The 16,643-nt window shown below is 47.5% G+C and overlaps 1 protein-coding gene across 1 annotated transcript in view; it reads left to right on the top strand.

Moving 5' to 3' along the window:
- The first annotated feature begins 1,367 nt into the window (after positions 1–1,367).
- AKR1D1 (aldo-keto reductase family 1 member D1) overlaps positions 1,368–16,643 on the top strand; it is a 34,975-nt gene continuing 19,699 nt past the window's right edge. The window contains exons 1-2 of the mRNA XM_055712043.1: positions 1,368–1,373; positions 1,690–1,809. Of these exons, the coding sequence (XP_055568018.1) occupies positions 1,717–1,809 (93 nt within the window). The 5' untranslated portion in view covers positions 1,368–1,373; positions 1,690–1,716. The remainder of the gene's footprint in view (positions 1,374–1,689; positions 1,810–16,643) is intronic.

Genomic DNA, 16,643 nt, shown 5'->3' with positions numbered 1-16,643 from the left:
CAGCTACATGGGAACAAAAGGGAGGCATGGAGGAGGACACTGGTTTACCTTCCTTATTGTCACATGTAAACACCTGTACCCGCAGGTACCCACAGCTTACAATGGCATGCAGATGCGGTCTGGGCTGCCCACAGTAACTACAGCCAAGCTGTAGTTTGCCCCAGCTTCCCTCCCTGAGATGAGAACCCAGTCACCTTACAGCTAGTTCTTTGCATTGTGTTGTTTACGTAGAGCTTGGGCTGTCAGGAAAGCTTCAGCCACGTTCGTGCCACTTTCCAAGGAGCATTTTACACCACAGCATGCTACCTTTGTCCCACGGGCTGTCCCAGCTATCTAGTAATTTTTGGGCAGGGATCAAGTGGGCTTGCGCTTAGTCATGAGCTGCTTGGCACATCCCTACCAGTAAAAGTGGCAATTTTTCCACCTCCACTGGGGACCCTTGCAGGTATCTAATCTGTAACACTACAAGGGTCCCTTGGTAGGGAGCTTATTCTCCAGGTAGGTCCCCAGCCTTAACTGCCACTAACCCTTTCACCAAATGCAAATAGCGCACACCTATTGATTTCAAGAACCCTGCAAAGATAACTTATCACAACAGATCCATTAGCCCCTCTTGGAATTGTGCAACCTGCTGAACTATAACCATGCACAGAAACCTAATTTGCATATTAGAGGAGATAAAATAATCTGCCAAGCAAAGAACATGGTTGTGGCTGAGGAATAATGTCCTCTGAGAGCTTAATTTCAGGTTGATCTAGGAAGGCATGTAAGACCGTACACTTCAAAATCAAACGGGGAGAACTCAGCGTAGACAGGGCTGCGGGACCCAAAGCAGCTGGCTCGGGGCAGGGCACCTCCCTGCAGAGCGGTGTAAGGGCACAGCCCTCAGGGGCGGAAGGGGCAGTAAGAGCAGTGGGTTGAATTTCACAACGGGCATTCTTCGACCCTTTCTGGGGTGTCAGGGGTAGGAAACACAGGCATTTTTTTCCACAGCGGAGCAGAACCAGACAGTGAGGAACTTGGGAGCACGTTCACTGTAATGTGGGACTCGAGCTGAGGCGGAGGAACTGCTCACCGCTCTCCCGTCTGGGATTTTCTTCATTCCTTCCTCGCCCCCACGGCAGTGGTTTCCAGCCGGCAGCCTGCAGCCTTGGGGCAGGGAGGTGGAAACTATCCCCGGAGGACTCGTTGGTAACCCCGAATTTGCAGGTTTAGAAAGAGGTTTTTACGCTCCTGTGGGAAAAGTCCCCAGACCTGCCCCCCCAAAGCGTGGGAAGCCCGTGCCCTGCGGAGGGGAGGGCAGGGCAGGGCAGTCACCCCGGCCGGCGGGGGCTGGACCCCTCGCTGGCAGCTGCGGGCAGGGCGGCCCCGCGGGGGCTCCGCGGCAGCGGGCAGGGCCCCCCAGCCCCGCAGGACGCCGGGCGCCCCCGGGCCCGCCCTGTTTCCCCCGGGGCAGCCGTCGCGCGGGGGGCCGGGCGCGGGGCGCCGGTGGCCGCGGGGCCGGGGCGGGGCGGGGCGGGGCGCGGCGGGGCGCGGTGCAGGGCCGCCGCGGGCACACGTGGCTCCGCTCAGCCCCCCAAAAGGCGCTGCCCGGCGGCGGGAGCGGGCGGCTCGTACCTCGGCCGCTGCGGAGGCGCCGTCGGTCCGGTCGGTCGGTCGGTGGGTGCCGGTTGGCTTGCGGAGCGGCTGCTCGGGGCGGCCCTACCTGCCGGCACTATGAACCTGACAGCGGAGAGCCACCGCGTCCCGCTGAGCGACGGCAACAGCATCCCGCTGTTGGGGCTGGGCACCTACGCCGACCCCCAGAAAGTAAGTCCGGGGGCGCCGGGACGCCCCCGCTCCGCTGGCGGGGGCAGGTGACGGCCACCCCTCGCTGCAGACCCCCCGACCCGGGGCTACCCGCTTATTCCCCCCTCCCGGCTGTTCCTTTCTTTGCTCCGCTCCCCGTGCAAAGTTACAAGCCCGAGCTCCCCGAGCAGCACGGGCGGCGCGCAGAGGAGAAAAAGGTGGGAAACACGCAGACCCCCCGGGTGCTGCTCCCGCACCGCGCCGCGCTGGCGGGCGGGGGACGCGGGGCCGGGAGCGGCTCTGCCGCTGCCCCGGGGGCTGGAGGCCGGGACGGTGCAATCCCTGGGGCCGCTGCAGTCACCGGGAGGGGATGTGGGGGCCAGCGAGACCGGGTCCCTGGCAGGGCGGCCCGGAGCCCTCGGTCCCGAGAAGCCCGGAGCCGGGGGGACGGTGGCGCCGGGTGCCCCGGGCCGGCCCCGCCGCCCCCCGCGCTGAACGCAGATGGGATGGGGGATTTCGGACCGTCTTGCAGCTGGCCCCGACACATTCCAAGGAATGTTCCTGAAACAAAGACCCAGATTCCTGCATCCTGATTCCTGCGGCTCCCACAGCTGACTGCCAGCGGCCAAACCGCTCTCAAATATTCTGCATCCTTCGGTTTTGCGTGTCCCGGGCAGGCATCTCGTCTGTCTGCCGCTGACTCGGCTGCGCCGAGGCTGTGGGAGCACACCTGATGCTTCTTCCCTCTGCACACCCGGGAGCGCAGAGCCAGCTCGCTAGCTGCTGTCTTATCGCTCTCCTAAACCGCCTGACCTTTCAGCAGGTTTTGGTCTGTGGGTTTTTTTGTTTGTTTGTTTGTTTTGTGTTGGTTGGTTGGGGTTTTTTCCTCCTTTGAAGAGTAGGAAGAGATACTGTGGCCAGAACCCTTCTTGTATAATAGTGTCCGAGTTGAGATGCAATATTGTGTGTATGGCTCCACATACCACAAGGTATTTAAAAATACCTTTTTGAAGAAAACTCTTAATTTAAGCAGTTTAACAGCTATTAATTGTACTACGGTACGTTAACAACAGTGCCGAAGAAAATCTTCAGTGAACACTGCTGCAAGCAGTGCGGGAGTGATGCAGAAAGGGTCTAAGAAATCCCCAGGGCTGCGGATCTCCCTGATTAACAGCTGGCTTATGTGGGGAGAACGGGTGGGAATCTGCAACTTCAGAGGCTGGGCACTGTCCCTCACATCACTAGAGTTTCTGGAGGTATTTTCAGCTAGTGCGTTCCTTGAATAACCGTTAGTGAAACAAAATTAAGCTTTCCAACAGGAGTTTTAATGTAGCAAAGCAGAACGTTGCATAATTCAGTGACAAAATATCTGAGCAAACTTGAAGCGCCTCTTTTCAGACTTGTGTATCGTGCCCTCAACCCTCGAGTTGCAATTTTACGGTAGCTTTAAGCTGAGAAAAATGGGACTGCCGGCAGAAAAGGCGCTCCCCGCCTGCAGCCCGGGCGAGCCCTGGCCCGAGGCATTAGCCAGGCTCGGGCAGGGAGCTCAGGGCAAGTGACCTGCCGGAGCTGAGGGGAGGCAGGTTTAGGAGGCAGCTTCTGGGTAATGCCATAACCCTGATAAGAGTTCGTTCTGCAGAAATTCAAATGTCCCAAAATCACCACAAACAGTTCTGCTTCTCTCTCCGTCCTGCAAAATCCTGCTGCCTCCTCCGCACTGCTGCGGGTCGAGGCGGATAGCGAGCCTCTGCATGGAGCTCTACCAGCCAAAATGAATTATTTTTAGGCAGAGCTGGTTTTCGGCCTGATTAGCCCCAGGTAGCGGCTTTTTGCTTTTCGCGTGTACCTCCTTTGTTGTCTGGTGACAAAAGGCGGAGGGGGGACGGTTGGGGGACAGGACACCCGACAGGACAGGATGATGCAGGCAGGACATTGCTATGGCAACTCCAATTTAGAGCCATTAAAGCTACCGTGTAACTGCACCCTCAGCGGGGATGGGTGCACATACCCAACCACCCATACTCCCTCCCCCCGCGTTTGTAGGAGTTTGTTTTTCTGAGCTGTCTTTCTCTTTCTATATGGTAAACGTGACAGAAAGTTACGGGTGGGAGGGGGAGCTGAGAAGAGGCAGAGAAAGCAGCGCTTTCCCTCTGATGAGACGCTTGCGAAAGTCTCGTTTTCGCAGGAGACCGGGTGAAACACTGTAAGTTTATCTGGAGGAGCTGGGCTGAAGCTTTACGCTAGGATTACGATCGCGTATTTGAGTCAGGGAACTTGCCACGGAGGGCAGCTGGGGAAGCGCGGTAGCAGGGTGCCGGGGATTTGTTGCAGAACTGTTTGCAGCTGCTGGTTGGTGATGGGGCAGGACTTCTAAATAGGTCACGGCTTAAAGCTTGCCCATCTCAAAAAAGCTGCTGTGCTGATGAGGCGGCGGCTTCTTTCAGCACCTTGCCGTGGCAGCGAAGTGCCGCTCCGGAGCAAGCCGCTCCGCAGAGCGCTGCCCTGTGCGTCTGGCGCGGCTTCCCCCGGGATGCTGGCGGGATGTCTGTCCTGCTCCTCCCGCCTGGGGAGCTGAAAGGCTCAGTGGCGACTCGGGACCGTTTCGAAGTTTATCTTAAGGAGTGAGGCTATAAACTAGCACTGACACATTTCCTTTAAAATGCCTAGCGGTAGCCTTTTGTGGCTGAATTGCTTGAGAAGCAGCATCTGAGCCACCCGTTCTGCAGCGGTGGGGGCAGGCAGCTGGTGGTAGCTACAGTGCCAGCTGTCCCTAGCACACTATTTCTACTCATGAGTCAGATCTCTGTGACTTCTAGTCATTTTGTGCTTCGATACAGAATACAGAGCTGTTCATTTGTCAGATTATTCATCTTGCTCTTGGAGGCAATTTATTCATTTTTTTTCTCCCTCAAAGATTATTCACCCTGGCACCTCCATGTCAGAGCAGCTTGTCCAAAACAAATCTGTTTTCTCAATCTCGTGTTATAGCCCAGTAGCTCGTAATGAGCCCAGAGTGTTCTTCCTGAAGTGCAGGAATGTGCTCACTGGTTAAGAAAACTGGGCAAATCTAGTTAGCCACGGAGCAGGGAAATCTGCTTCTCTGACAGTCGGTTACAAGAAAACAGAGGCAGGAGGCCAGCTTTCATGTTTCGGACTCTGTCTGGATACACTGCACAGCAGTGCCTTCAGAACTGAAATGTGTCAGCAGCTTGCCTTGCTTGTCTTAAATAACTTAATTGTTCTCTCAAAGACAGCTTTGGGAGATAAGTCATGCTTCTCCAGTTGTGAAACACTGAACAAAAAATGAATCTATTGACTAGAATTTGGTCCCTGGTACAAGTTTACTGACTCAATGAAGTACATCATGGAGCAGAGCTGGACCACTGTGGAAAACCTCTATTTGATGAGATTAATTTTGATTGAATGCTCTTTCCCCCTAGGTGTAAGGGAGCTTTTCTTACTGAATACAGGTCAGTGTGGCAAGAATTCAGCTAAATCTTTAAGACTGAAAACACTGTTAGTGCAATGTTGAGGGTTTCTTCTTGTTTTACTTTCCTAGCACAGAAAGAAAGTGCAATGAACCCATTTGCTATCAGCTCATCTGCTAGCAGAAAGGAAGGAGTCTTCACTGGGTCATAGAATTAGTGATAAAGTTGGGCTGTTTATCAAGAAAAGCACTTAGAAATATTTTTTGCTGCTTTAGTTGGTGTTTCCTATACTTATTTTCAAGGGAAGTTAATAACTGTGTCACTAAAAAGCCTAGTTTACTTTTTGGTGCAGACTTCAGTGTGTTGAAGTTGGTTTTGCATTCTCCTTCACAGAGGGAAGGAAGTGCGTAAGTTGTATTAGGTTCTTACCTGTATGAATTAGGCTGTTCAGAGAAAGGATGGACGCAAATGAAACACTGAAAATCTCAGCACTGACTCCTTCCCCTGTTCTCTCTTCACCAAATATCCCCTCTCTTCATGGGTTGGGGGAGGGGAACCACAGCAGGAGCAGTGAATCTGGACTATCGAGACCCTCCAGATGGCTTTAAAGTTTGAGGCCAATTGTGCCTTTCTCTGGCTTGGTGGATCCTTCTGGCAAAGCCCTGTGCGTGCAGGAGTGGCTCTGCCAAGGCTCCAGCAGATGCGCCGTTTCCAGCTTTCCCTCCCTAAGGGCCCCAAAGCCGTTGACCCAATTCTCTAGGGTATTAAATAGATGGGGGGAGGGAGAGGACAGCCTAACAGGGGAGGGTGGAGGAGACAGCCCCCTTGATGAGCCAGTAGCATCACCTTGTGCCATGGCAGAGCCAGATCAACTCTTTGGGCTCCTGCAACCTCCCAGCACTGGTGCTCAGTTCCCAGCACAGCCCAGGGAGTGGTGCTGGTACCCATCTGGAAGTGGATGGGTGCAGGGACAAGCAGGCTTAGAGAAGAAAGGTGCTAAAATCACTCCTAAATCCTGGAAATCCTATGCCTTGTTAAAACGGCACTTATGCCTACTTCACTTTATAACTCATCCCTGTCAACACAGCAAAGATCATCAGCCCAGTGCCTCCACATAAATACTCACTGTCTCCCTGGAAGGTCAAGGGGCCTTGGCCGCAACTTCTCTCCTGCCTTCCTGTTTTGACTGAGGGAGGAGAGGGCTTGGAGGGAAGGTTGTAGCAACCACACTGTACACAGGCACTACTTCTGAAACAGAAGATTGGGCAAAGTGATCAAGAATAGCACTGGGTGAGGGTTTTTGGCAAGTTGTGACTTTGCTAAAAATGAGGTTCTGAGGTAGCCAAATTCATTCATAAATTGGAAGCAGTTTTGTGGAATAGTTTCAGGCAAAACAAATGGCAAAGCATTTCATTTTGGGCACTGGCAGTACAAGCTGAGGAATCAAAGGATTATTAAAGCAGTTGGAGGTAGCAGTTGCCTTTCCCTGAATAGCCTGCTGGTGAGGGAATCCACATGGGCGGTGGGAAACCAGGTTCAGTCCTCCTCTCTGCCTCTGGGGATTAAATTCATATCACACAACCCAGGGAAATAACATGATTGTGGGGGTATGTGATAGCTAGAGACAGGCAAGAAGAAACATGCTCAGGCTGGAGCAGGAGGAGCACTCTCCCTACAGAAAAACATGCTGCCCACCAGCCCCACAGCTTTGGATGCTGAAGGACTCAGTATGGCATCCAGCCAGGAGGGAGAGAGACCCATTTCCCCAAATCCTTAACTACCACAAAGTAACCCTTGTGAGTGCCCAGACAGTCTGGGTTTTGTTTAAGAAGAAATTGCTGGTTTGAATCAGGGAGAGGAAAAGTTCATCCAGGGCTCCCGTATCCAATCTGAGTGACCAAGTAAAAAAAAAAAGAATCTGTTTTGGATAAGTAAAAACACTGTTTTGGCACCCTGAATTACTTTTTACACCCAAGCTAGAAGCTGAACAGAGTAACTTTTCGTTGTACAGGCCTAACAGTGCTCTTGTAGGACCTTTACGCCACAAAGTTGCTTGCACAAGGATGCGTGCACACAGACCACTTCAGTTGCTCTTAACAGTGCAAGCCACACCTCTGCTGCAGGGCGCCTGCTTTTGGAGCTGCTGTAAGTGACCTTTAAGTCAAAAGAGGTAATAAGCAACTTATCCCCCCCGATGTGATCTGGATCTCTGAGCTGCAGTAAGGGCGGGGATTACACACAATTTAATTCTCTCGGTTTTTCCTTCTGGCCATCAATGCCTTCTGACACATGGTTGTCAGGCATTGTCTGACACATGGAGACAGCAATGATTTCAGGTAATTTGCTGAGAAAGTCACCTGGCCCGACCCAAAGCTACAAAATGGTTTGTGTATTGAAAGTCCCAGGAAGGAGCGACACCCGAGATCTCTGGCAACAAAGCTGAAGTTTAAAGACTTCCATTTCTTGATCTTTTTACTACAAATTTCTCCTTCTCTGACTCAGACAACTGTCTTCCTCCTTCCTTCTGAGGTAAACCTCCCACTTGGCTTCTAGATTTTTTTTCTTGAAAGAGATAGATGCAGTGGCAAGAGCAGGAACTGCCTTAACATGCAAGTGTCCTTACAGCCTTAGCTTACTTCCCACGATATGCTATTAAAATAAACATATAAGGAAAATAATCACAGTCCTTTTAACATGAACAACTACACATGAATATGTGTTTGAACTCAGCAAGTACTGAGCCTGAAGTTAGCTCTGTAATGAAGCAATCTTTATGAACCTACATGAAATCACCACAGATGTAGGCCAGGGAGATATTTTGCCTTTTTCTTCCCTAAAAAGGCTATTTGGAACCTGATTTGAACAGAGCTGGGGGGATTCAGCTGGCATCTTTGGCTAAGGAGATAAAAAAGGGCATAAAAATTTATGCCCTGAACTTAAAAAGTGAAGAAAGTTCCCCAAATGAGATTTTTTTTTTTTTTTTTTTTTTTAGATGTTGGGCCATATCCCCTGACCAAGCATCTCCAAAGGACATTTTGTGGCCCTTTACAGTCCCTTTCAGTAACCACCACTGGCTTTCTCAAGCCTTTTGCTTTTTAAGCAGCAGTATTACCTCACACAGCACTAATTCTTCAGGGAGTGCTTTGGAGCAGCGGAGCCACGGCTGGCCAACACATAGCAACACGCGGTCTTTCAGGGTTGGGATTTCTGAGATGTTTCAGAGGGTGGCCTTATGTTCCCTTGGCCTCTGAGTATGTCCTTAATCCATGCTCCCAAACAGAGATCTGTACACTTGAGGCAAGGGCAGAAGGGAGGGAGATATATTACTGCAGCCCAGAAGAAGATCTGTGCCCGATCTACAACACATCCTGGAGGGGTCCTTTCTTGTTAGCAAACTCTTAGCCTAGCCTTCACGATGAATGATATTTATCCTGAAGCCATATATCTGTAGCCAACTTGCTCAATGACAAAGTCACGACTTAGTTTCTTGCTCAGAGGACTCATCCTCAGGTCCTTCTGTTTGCACAGACCACAGGTGGCATGCCTTTCCTTTGGTGGCTGTATCCTGGTGGTGAGTGATACTCTTGCTGCTTCACCTCTTAGATTTTACTCCTTATTCCCTGATTAAGTCACAGTTACTGGCAAGACCCAGTTGCCAAGAGCAAATAAAGGCAGGATTTCTTGGTATGTGGTCCCCAGATGCCTTGAGGAGGCACAGTAGCAGGCATCAACTTTTAGCCAGCAGCAAAACAACACAGCTCTCAGGCAGGAGAGCAGCTGCCTGCTGGAAACACAATCAAAAGCACCGTGAGTAAGAAGATACAGGAGAAGGAGTCTGCATGAGGGTTCAAGAAACTGCATCGGCTCTGGACTGCATCATTGTCCTAATCCACCTCTGCTGCTTCCTACGAAGAGGGCAAATATGCCAGAGGATGAGGGATGAAAACTTAAGATACTGCTTTGGTTGATCAGACTTATTATAGCAAAGAGGTGAGAGTACAGAGTAGAGGAATGCATTAAATCAGAAGGGTCTTGGACAAAATCTGCTTTCATCAATGACTTCTACTAAAAACTTAATATTGCATGATGCATTTTAGACTTCCCTTTCATATATGCTTTAATGGTGTACTTACCACCTATGAAAAGCAGAGTTCATTTAGCCTACATTTGTCTTTTCTCCTCTGCCAAACAACTTTTCTGTTCTGCCACTGGAACAGTCTTTCTACATTGCTGTGCCTTCAACCCTTTGTCTTCCTGGTGGTTCAGCCTTGACCCCTCCTCCCCTGTCTGCAGCCACCTCTTGACACCTCAGCTCCTGCTAGCTCCCTGTAACCTCATGTTATACAATGGCACATTTTTGGCTTGTGTAAATGCAAGATTGCATCTTTACCTCATTGAAAAAGGAAAACTACATCATCTAATTAGAAAAAACAGGTGTGAGAACTGTACTTTAGCAATTAATGTCGGATTTCAAAGTTAGATTCAATAAAATGACTTATTACTCTCTGTCAAGTTGGAGGAAAGTTTCTTGCATGCAACTTTCTTGACGACACAAGCTTTGTTCTTATGGCGGTAATTTGCACAAAACCTATGGCTCTAAGACACTGCAGAATTTGCAGGAATTCTTGTTTATCTCCATGTATCTTCTCTGCTGAAATCTCTGTGGTTCTTAATTTCTATGAATCCTGAAGCTTAATAGAAAACAAATTGATAGTATGACTAATCTCTACTTCGTGCCAATGGCTTCCGTGATGTTTCCAGCTATGAACGCAATTAGCGTCTAATCACGTGTGGCAGATTAAAAGCTACAATTACTGAAATGGTCAACGCGTAAAATTCCTGATGAGGATGGGCCCAAGCTTGTAGATGAGGGTGAATGAAAGACTAACTTTCTAGCTACAAAGTTCATCAACCTATGGAGGACTTCTGAGCAAAATGGCCACAAAATTGCTAGTCCTGGAAAATGGTGTATTTTTTTTGTTTGCTCTGAGGAGTAAATTGTGCTCTAATGACTCCCCCCTAACGATGAGCATGCTTAAACTATAAGCTTTCAAAAAACTCTTCTTAAAAAGATAGCACCTCTAACATAAGCTGACATCTCAGCTGCTATGTGAAAACATTTTCAGACTACGCCAGGATGAAGACACATATCCCCTTGCAGAGCAGAGGACTTCTACTAATGAAACCACTGACAGACAGATAATCGCCTGGCCCTGTGCAGTGATGCCTGCCTAATCCAAGCAGAGGGGATGGCTCTTACAGCCAACCTGGCAACGCATCACTTGGCTCCCAACACCGGTACTGACACACGCGGACTTGGATACTACAAGAGCACTCCAGAGGAAAACGTTACCAGAGCAAGGTGATATTTAGGAGATGACAACTTTGTCTGGGAGTCAGTACAGCTTTCAAATGGTGGATATCAGATGCCAGCATCACCCACCGAGCTACAACACAGGGTAGAATTGTGTTTAATCAGCCCAGATCTGAAACTAATAGCAGGTTAATCCAGATAAGCTTTTAGGACAGTAGCGCTACCCAAAACCAGTCATAGGGCTTCTTTGAAAAGTAACCAAACAGAAAGCAGAACTTTTCCAGTCCAGAGCTACATACCTCAGTGACAAACACTAGCTGTTTCAATATACCTCTCTTCCAAAAACTACAAAGCTAGCTGTTACCAGTGCAATAACATCAAGGCCAAATATTGACAGACACACACAAAAAATTATTATTTTCTCTTTTCCTCTGGCTTTCTAAACATGCTGGATTTTCAACCCTGAACAAAAGCCACAGGGAAAGCCCTCTTATGTAAATAAAAGTTATGAAGATTGTTTTACAGAAGATGAGACAGGGAATCACTGGCATTGTTGAAGAGAGGAGAAGCTGAACCCCTACGAGTGAGTAATTTGAATTAACATGACTGAAAGATACACTGTTTGGCTAGAACTTTTAAAGCCCAATTTTCCAGACAAACCTCCATTTTCTAAAACAACCCTGACTGACTCCATACGTTAAATATGGCTGTGGACTCCATGTGTCACCAATTCCCTTCAGTTTTCCAAACAGCGTGAGCATGTTCTTACAGCTCACTCAGGAAGCTAACATCTGGGTTGTGTCTCTGGTTGACCTAGGAGGCCACATTTGTCAAAACTTGAAAACACTGTGCAGAAAATGCCTCTCTAGGCTTCATCAAAGCCAACTTTTATTGGTTCAGCTAACTAGGTGGTGGAATTCCCCAAGTTTTACATATGCCTTTGCAAACACTTACTCCTACTGGCGCCAGAAACCTCTCCCCTTTAACTCTAGGGAATGAAGTAGAAGAACTACTGGCAACCTTTTGTTTCTCCTCTGCTGTTACACAAGCTGGTGCTTTATCTTCACCTTCTACGTCATGCAACCCTGGGATCACATTTCTTGTCTGAAGGGTGTTTTAATAGCAGCCACCCTTCCAGTTAGAGCTGTGCTTTCCAGGGCTGGCTGGCTGGCTGTGTCCTCCAGCTCTTCAGGACAACTCTTCAGGAAACTGTCCCAGTTGACCCCACTAGCACTGCAGGCATGGGACCCGGGCATGCACGTTGTTTGCTTGGTTTGCATTAATCCTCTAGCTGCTCACAGAGAGGTATAGCAACCCTTTAGCTTAGGCTTGCATTAAGTGAATTTGCATCAAGGCAGAAGTTGCAGCAATCCTAAAACTGAGGATTCTGCAATCAAGTGGTAAAAATAACTCCAGCAGCCTCTGCCAGCTACAATAATAAGGCTTTAGTGATGACAGCTTTGGCTAAATCTTAGAGTAAGTGTCACAGGAGTTCTAGTAATGCTAAATCTGCAGTTATGCAATCTTAATTTCTGCTTTATAGGCAATCAAACCTCATGCTTCAGGCCGCTGACAGGACATCAGGCTAGAGGAGAAAGGCACCCCTTGTCCATGCTCATTCACAGTGTGACACAAGGCAGCATCACCATTCCCCCCATCTTATTTGGGCACATTTGCTGTCCTCTGCTTTCTAAGGCAGCACACTCCATGACAATAAATCAAAGCTCTGGGCCGGCACAGCAGCTGGTGGCTCTCAGCTCTACCTGCTTTTGCAGAGATCCCTTCACTGGGTTTTGCTTCCTGGATGGTGGCTGCCAATGCTTCCGGGGGAAGAAAGCCAGATTTTCCTGTGTACGAGAAAGGGGATGTGCTGGCGGTTGCATTTTCCAAGAAAGAGGTGTACAGCTTCTCCTTTACAAGATTAAACAATTCTAAGAATGTACCCTTGTGTGGCTCACATCCTGGCTTTGTAAACTCAACCTGAACTTTCCTGTAATGCCTTCAATACACATGTTTTCTATGCTCTGTTCCTAACATCTTAAGCCAGTCCTCTCTGCCAGTTTGTCCAGAAAAAAGGCAAATGGAAATAAGCAATTGGGCTTCTAGAAACTTGCATAAAAATCTGTGTGCAAGTGCCGAGCTCTGGTGAAGGAGGCTGTGAGCCCAGGAATGTACCTACTTTCTCCTTCCTGTATTTAGCTGACTCAGATTCCTAAACAGCAGCTCCACATCTTAAATTATAGGTTAGGACTGGAGCACTTAGCCCAGAGTTTGGATTTCTTGTGTAATTCAGCTGCAGCTAAATTCAGATTTTTCCAGGAGATGGCCCTGTCTCTCCCAGCACCTCAAGCTCTTCCTCCAAGGATCATTATTTCCAGCTGAGGGACTGGATCCCGTTGTGCCAACCAGGTGAGGTGCTCAGGACTAAGGCAAATGGCTCCTTCCCTGAAGCGCTGCTTCCTCAGCTCCCACATGCCGCCAAGACTGGTGCATACGTGGAATGAGGCAAATCAGAATCTGGGAGCCTGAGTCAGACTGTTTTCCTTTACTGTATGCACTAATAAAGAATAAACGTCAATAGTGATGTTAAGAGGTTTATAAAAGCAGTGCCTATGGTAGCTGTTCACATGGTTTTGCCAGATTACAATCTGCTGCTAACGTGTCCTGTCAGCTTTGTCTTTGGAGGTAACCAGAATCCCTCTGTATTAACTGGAAAGCTGATAGAAATTGCTGACCAGAAAAGGATGCTATAGAAAAAAAGCAAAAGAATTGGAGGACAGCTGAAATGCGACACTAAATAACAGTAATGAGTAGGACAACCACTAACACTGCTAAGCAAATCCTGTTCTGCTTGAAAGGGAACAGTGAAATTCATGGGTATGCCTGCACAAAAAATATTCTCCTGTAGCTTGGTCACATGCAACCTGTGAGCAAAACTGAAGCTGTACTTTTTCTACGGTAGGGAGAATAGGTTTTGACAACATGGGATATTATGGAAGGCGCCTGGAATAAACATTAAAAAAAATGAAAAGTTCACGGTCTCAGAGGAAAAAGAGAGCAGACCCTTTCAGACATGCAGAACTGATGAAGCACATTGCTTTTTCAGACTCTTAAAACGTGGTAACTGGCCAGTTGGCTACTTCATCTCTGGAGAAGGGGCCAAATTGCTGCTTCTTTTTTTTTAGTGAAGGTGCAAATCTAAGTCTGCTCCACCTGCCCTTCTGCCAGATTTATTTACCATGGAGCCTGAAGGAAACGGATACTGGTTTAATCTGTCATATGTGGTGGTAAATCAGCAGCTTTACAAGCTATTGAGTGATAAAGGGAATAACTGTGTGTATTGTTTAAGGAAACAACATGATCTTAAAAATAATCTAGAGGTTCTTGAAGAAGTTATTAGTGATTGACCGAGCGTTTCTAGTCAACCAAGCAGTTTATTTCATAATAAAACATATAATAAATTTAATAACTTTTTTGGCACAAATTAGTGACTGACTGTAAGAGCACTGAAGATAAAAATCTGACTTCCAGGGTACAAGTGGTTATAAAATTCCAGTTCTAAAGCAACAGTCCTTGATCAAAGTAGCATAGTTGCAGGGCACACTGATTAGAAGCTGAAACATTAATTACGGCTAAGGATCAAGCATAACCCTTATCTACACTTAAATAAAAAGCAATAAAGAAGCAAAGATTTGTCTTAAAGCCAAAGCATCCTCAATTACTACTGACAAAGCACAAAGGTTTATAGCATGGAGACATTTCAGTACCTCATCTGGCATTTGTGCTGCTCTAATCATGAGCTCTGCTTATTTGGGAATGGTGGAAGAATAAAGGCCTACCTGAAAGGAGCAGACAGCATAGACAACCACATTTTAGATAACATACAGTAGTGAGTATAACCGAGGAGGAGAAGGAGGTCTGCCTTTCCTGGTAGATTAAAGGTGGCTGCTCCACGGCCAGGCAGCCTGGGAGGCACTGCTCCATCAGCTGCTGCGATTGAAGTGCCGACCCTTATACAACACCATGAAATGTAGGAGAAGTCATGTCACAAACTTCTATCTGCACTTAAGTAAAAGATGGTTTCCAGTTGGTAGTCTCTGATCTGATCACTACTAGTTAAAGACTTTATTTCCATGAAAGACAGAAGAGATTAAAACACCTCAGACTGAGCAGCAGGGTAGAGGGGAAAGAACTGGGTTTGTGCCTTTTCTGATGGAAAGATGGATGAGCAGTGGTGATCCGAGTCACCCATCTTTAATATGGTCTGTCAGGAAACAGTGGAATAAGATATGACACTTGAAGCAACACTTCTAAAAAGTGGCAAAACCACAACATGTCTAGCCTGTGCAACTCATCAGTACAGTTTACCACAGCCCATTACTGCAGAATTTGGAAGGATTAGATATGTGAAATTCTAGAAATGATAGTTTCTCCATTAGAATAAAAATAAACATATGGTATAAAGTTTCCAGACTCACAGATGTCCCAGGCCTTCAGCTGGGACAGTTCAACAGAGGCAGGATTTTCCAAAAAACGTTCCCTAAGTTTGCTTGCATTTTTATATGCAGCACCTTACACCAGAATCTGTCAAAATTAATATACCACATCACATGAAATGAAATAGTGCAATGAAAACATTTATATTTAATGTAAACTCATCTCCAGCCATTGGTAATCAAGGTCTGATCCAAAAAAAGCCTCCTCAAGCCCCTAAAGAATCAAATTATTCCTTGAGATGGAAGTCTTTCACAAGATTATTTGTACAGATGTATGCAAGCCCCATGCAAAAGATTAAGAAATACATAGACGTTCAGCTCTAACTTAACTGATTCAGCCAAAGGCAATTGCAGTAACTGCAAGCTTTCTCATTTTCCTCTATTCCACCCTCCTCCCAAGTCTGCAGTTATGCTGTTCCCCTATACATAAGACTCTATGTTTCTTTACCTATGCCTTCTGCTTTTGTTTACTGACCAAACTGGCCATGGTGTTTGAGAAAACATGCAACTCAATAACCAACATTTCCTTGCTTGGTGGAATTTAGTTTACAGCTTCAGGAGACAACTGGGAGCTGTGTTCATGCAATCTCTCAAGAGTGCACAGAGAAGAGAGAGGAAAATCTAGGATCAGGTCCACACCCCATTTTCAGGCTCTTCAACAAATGGAAAAAAAGTTTTTAGAAAGCCCCATCTTTTCCTTAAAAAAATAAATCCGTATTAAGGTAATGTATCACTGTACTCTAAATGTTCTGCTTTTATACACTTGAACGATAGATGTCAAATGGGCTGAAACAATCTAGAAGTCACACTGTTTGAAAAATCAGATTTCATAGAGAAAACACAATCACATTTCGTAAAATATACTTCTCCTTTGGATAACTAGTCATCACTTAGGCTTGAGCTCACAAGACCTTTAAGCTGAACTAGTCAGCCTGAGCTTTGCAACTGTGTCTACAGCTGGCATGCAGCTCATTGCTGAGGCAGAGGTCTGAGGTTACTGTCATCAGTAACTGCAGGCTTGTAGTACCTGTGTCAGAGCTTTTTACCTGCTGCCTTCCTAAAAGTTCTTTCTTGCAGGTTCAGGCAGGGAAAAAGCAGAGAACGTGTTGGAGGTTGTTGCTGCTTCATGCCTCGCACTTCTGTAACACTGTCCGACATGCCCCAAGTGAAAACTAGCCATTGACTGTGCCTGAAAGGCTTTTAGCTGCCATGATCTTTGTTATATCCTACTAACAATTAGGAAAAGGCCCTGGCAGGGGCTGAGCATGCCTTTGGGGGGCTCCCACAATGAAAGCAGCAAAGCATTCAAACAAGTGTTTCGTTGTCTCTCTCAATTAACCAGACAATATTGCATCATCACTGCTGTAAATACATTAGCATGCCAAATTGTGCCATTTTGCCTCTCAGCCCTCATTCATGCCTGTAATAAATCAGAGCAAACAGAAGTGACTTTGCATTTTAAGTAACCTTTAGGCACAGCATGCTGGAGCAGAAAGTCCCGCTGAGCCTGAACAGAAGTTGGTCCAGTCAAGACTGATAGCAGCCACCCTGACGGAACATTGAAGAGCAGAGCAAATAGGCCAGGATGTTACACCAGTATATTCTGACACCAGCCTA

Source organism: Falco cherrug, chromosome 5, assembly GCF_023634085.1.
Source record: "Falco cherrug isolate bFalChe1 chromosome 5, bFalChe1.pri, whole genome shotgun sequence".
NCBI classification, from domain to species: Eukaryota; Metazoa; Chordata; class Aves; order Falconiformes; family Falconidae; genus Falco; species Falco cherrug.
The sequence above is the reverse complement of the archived record's forward strand: the minus strand, read 5'-3'. Positions and strand labels throughout refer to the sequence as shown.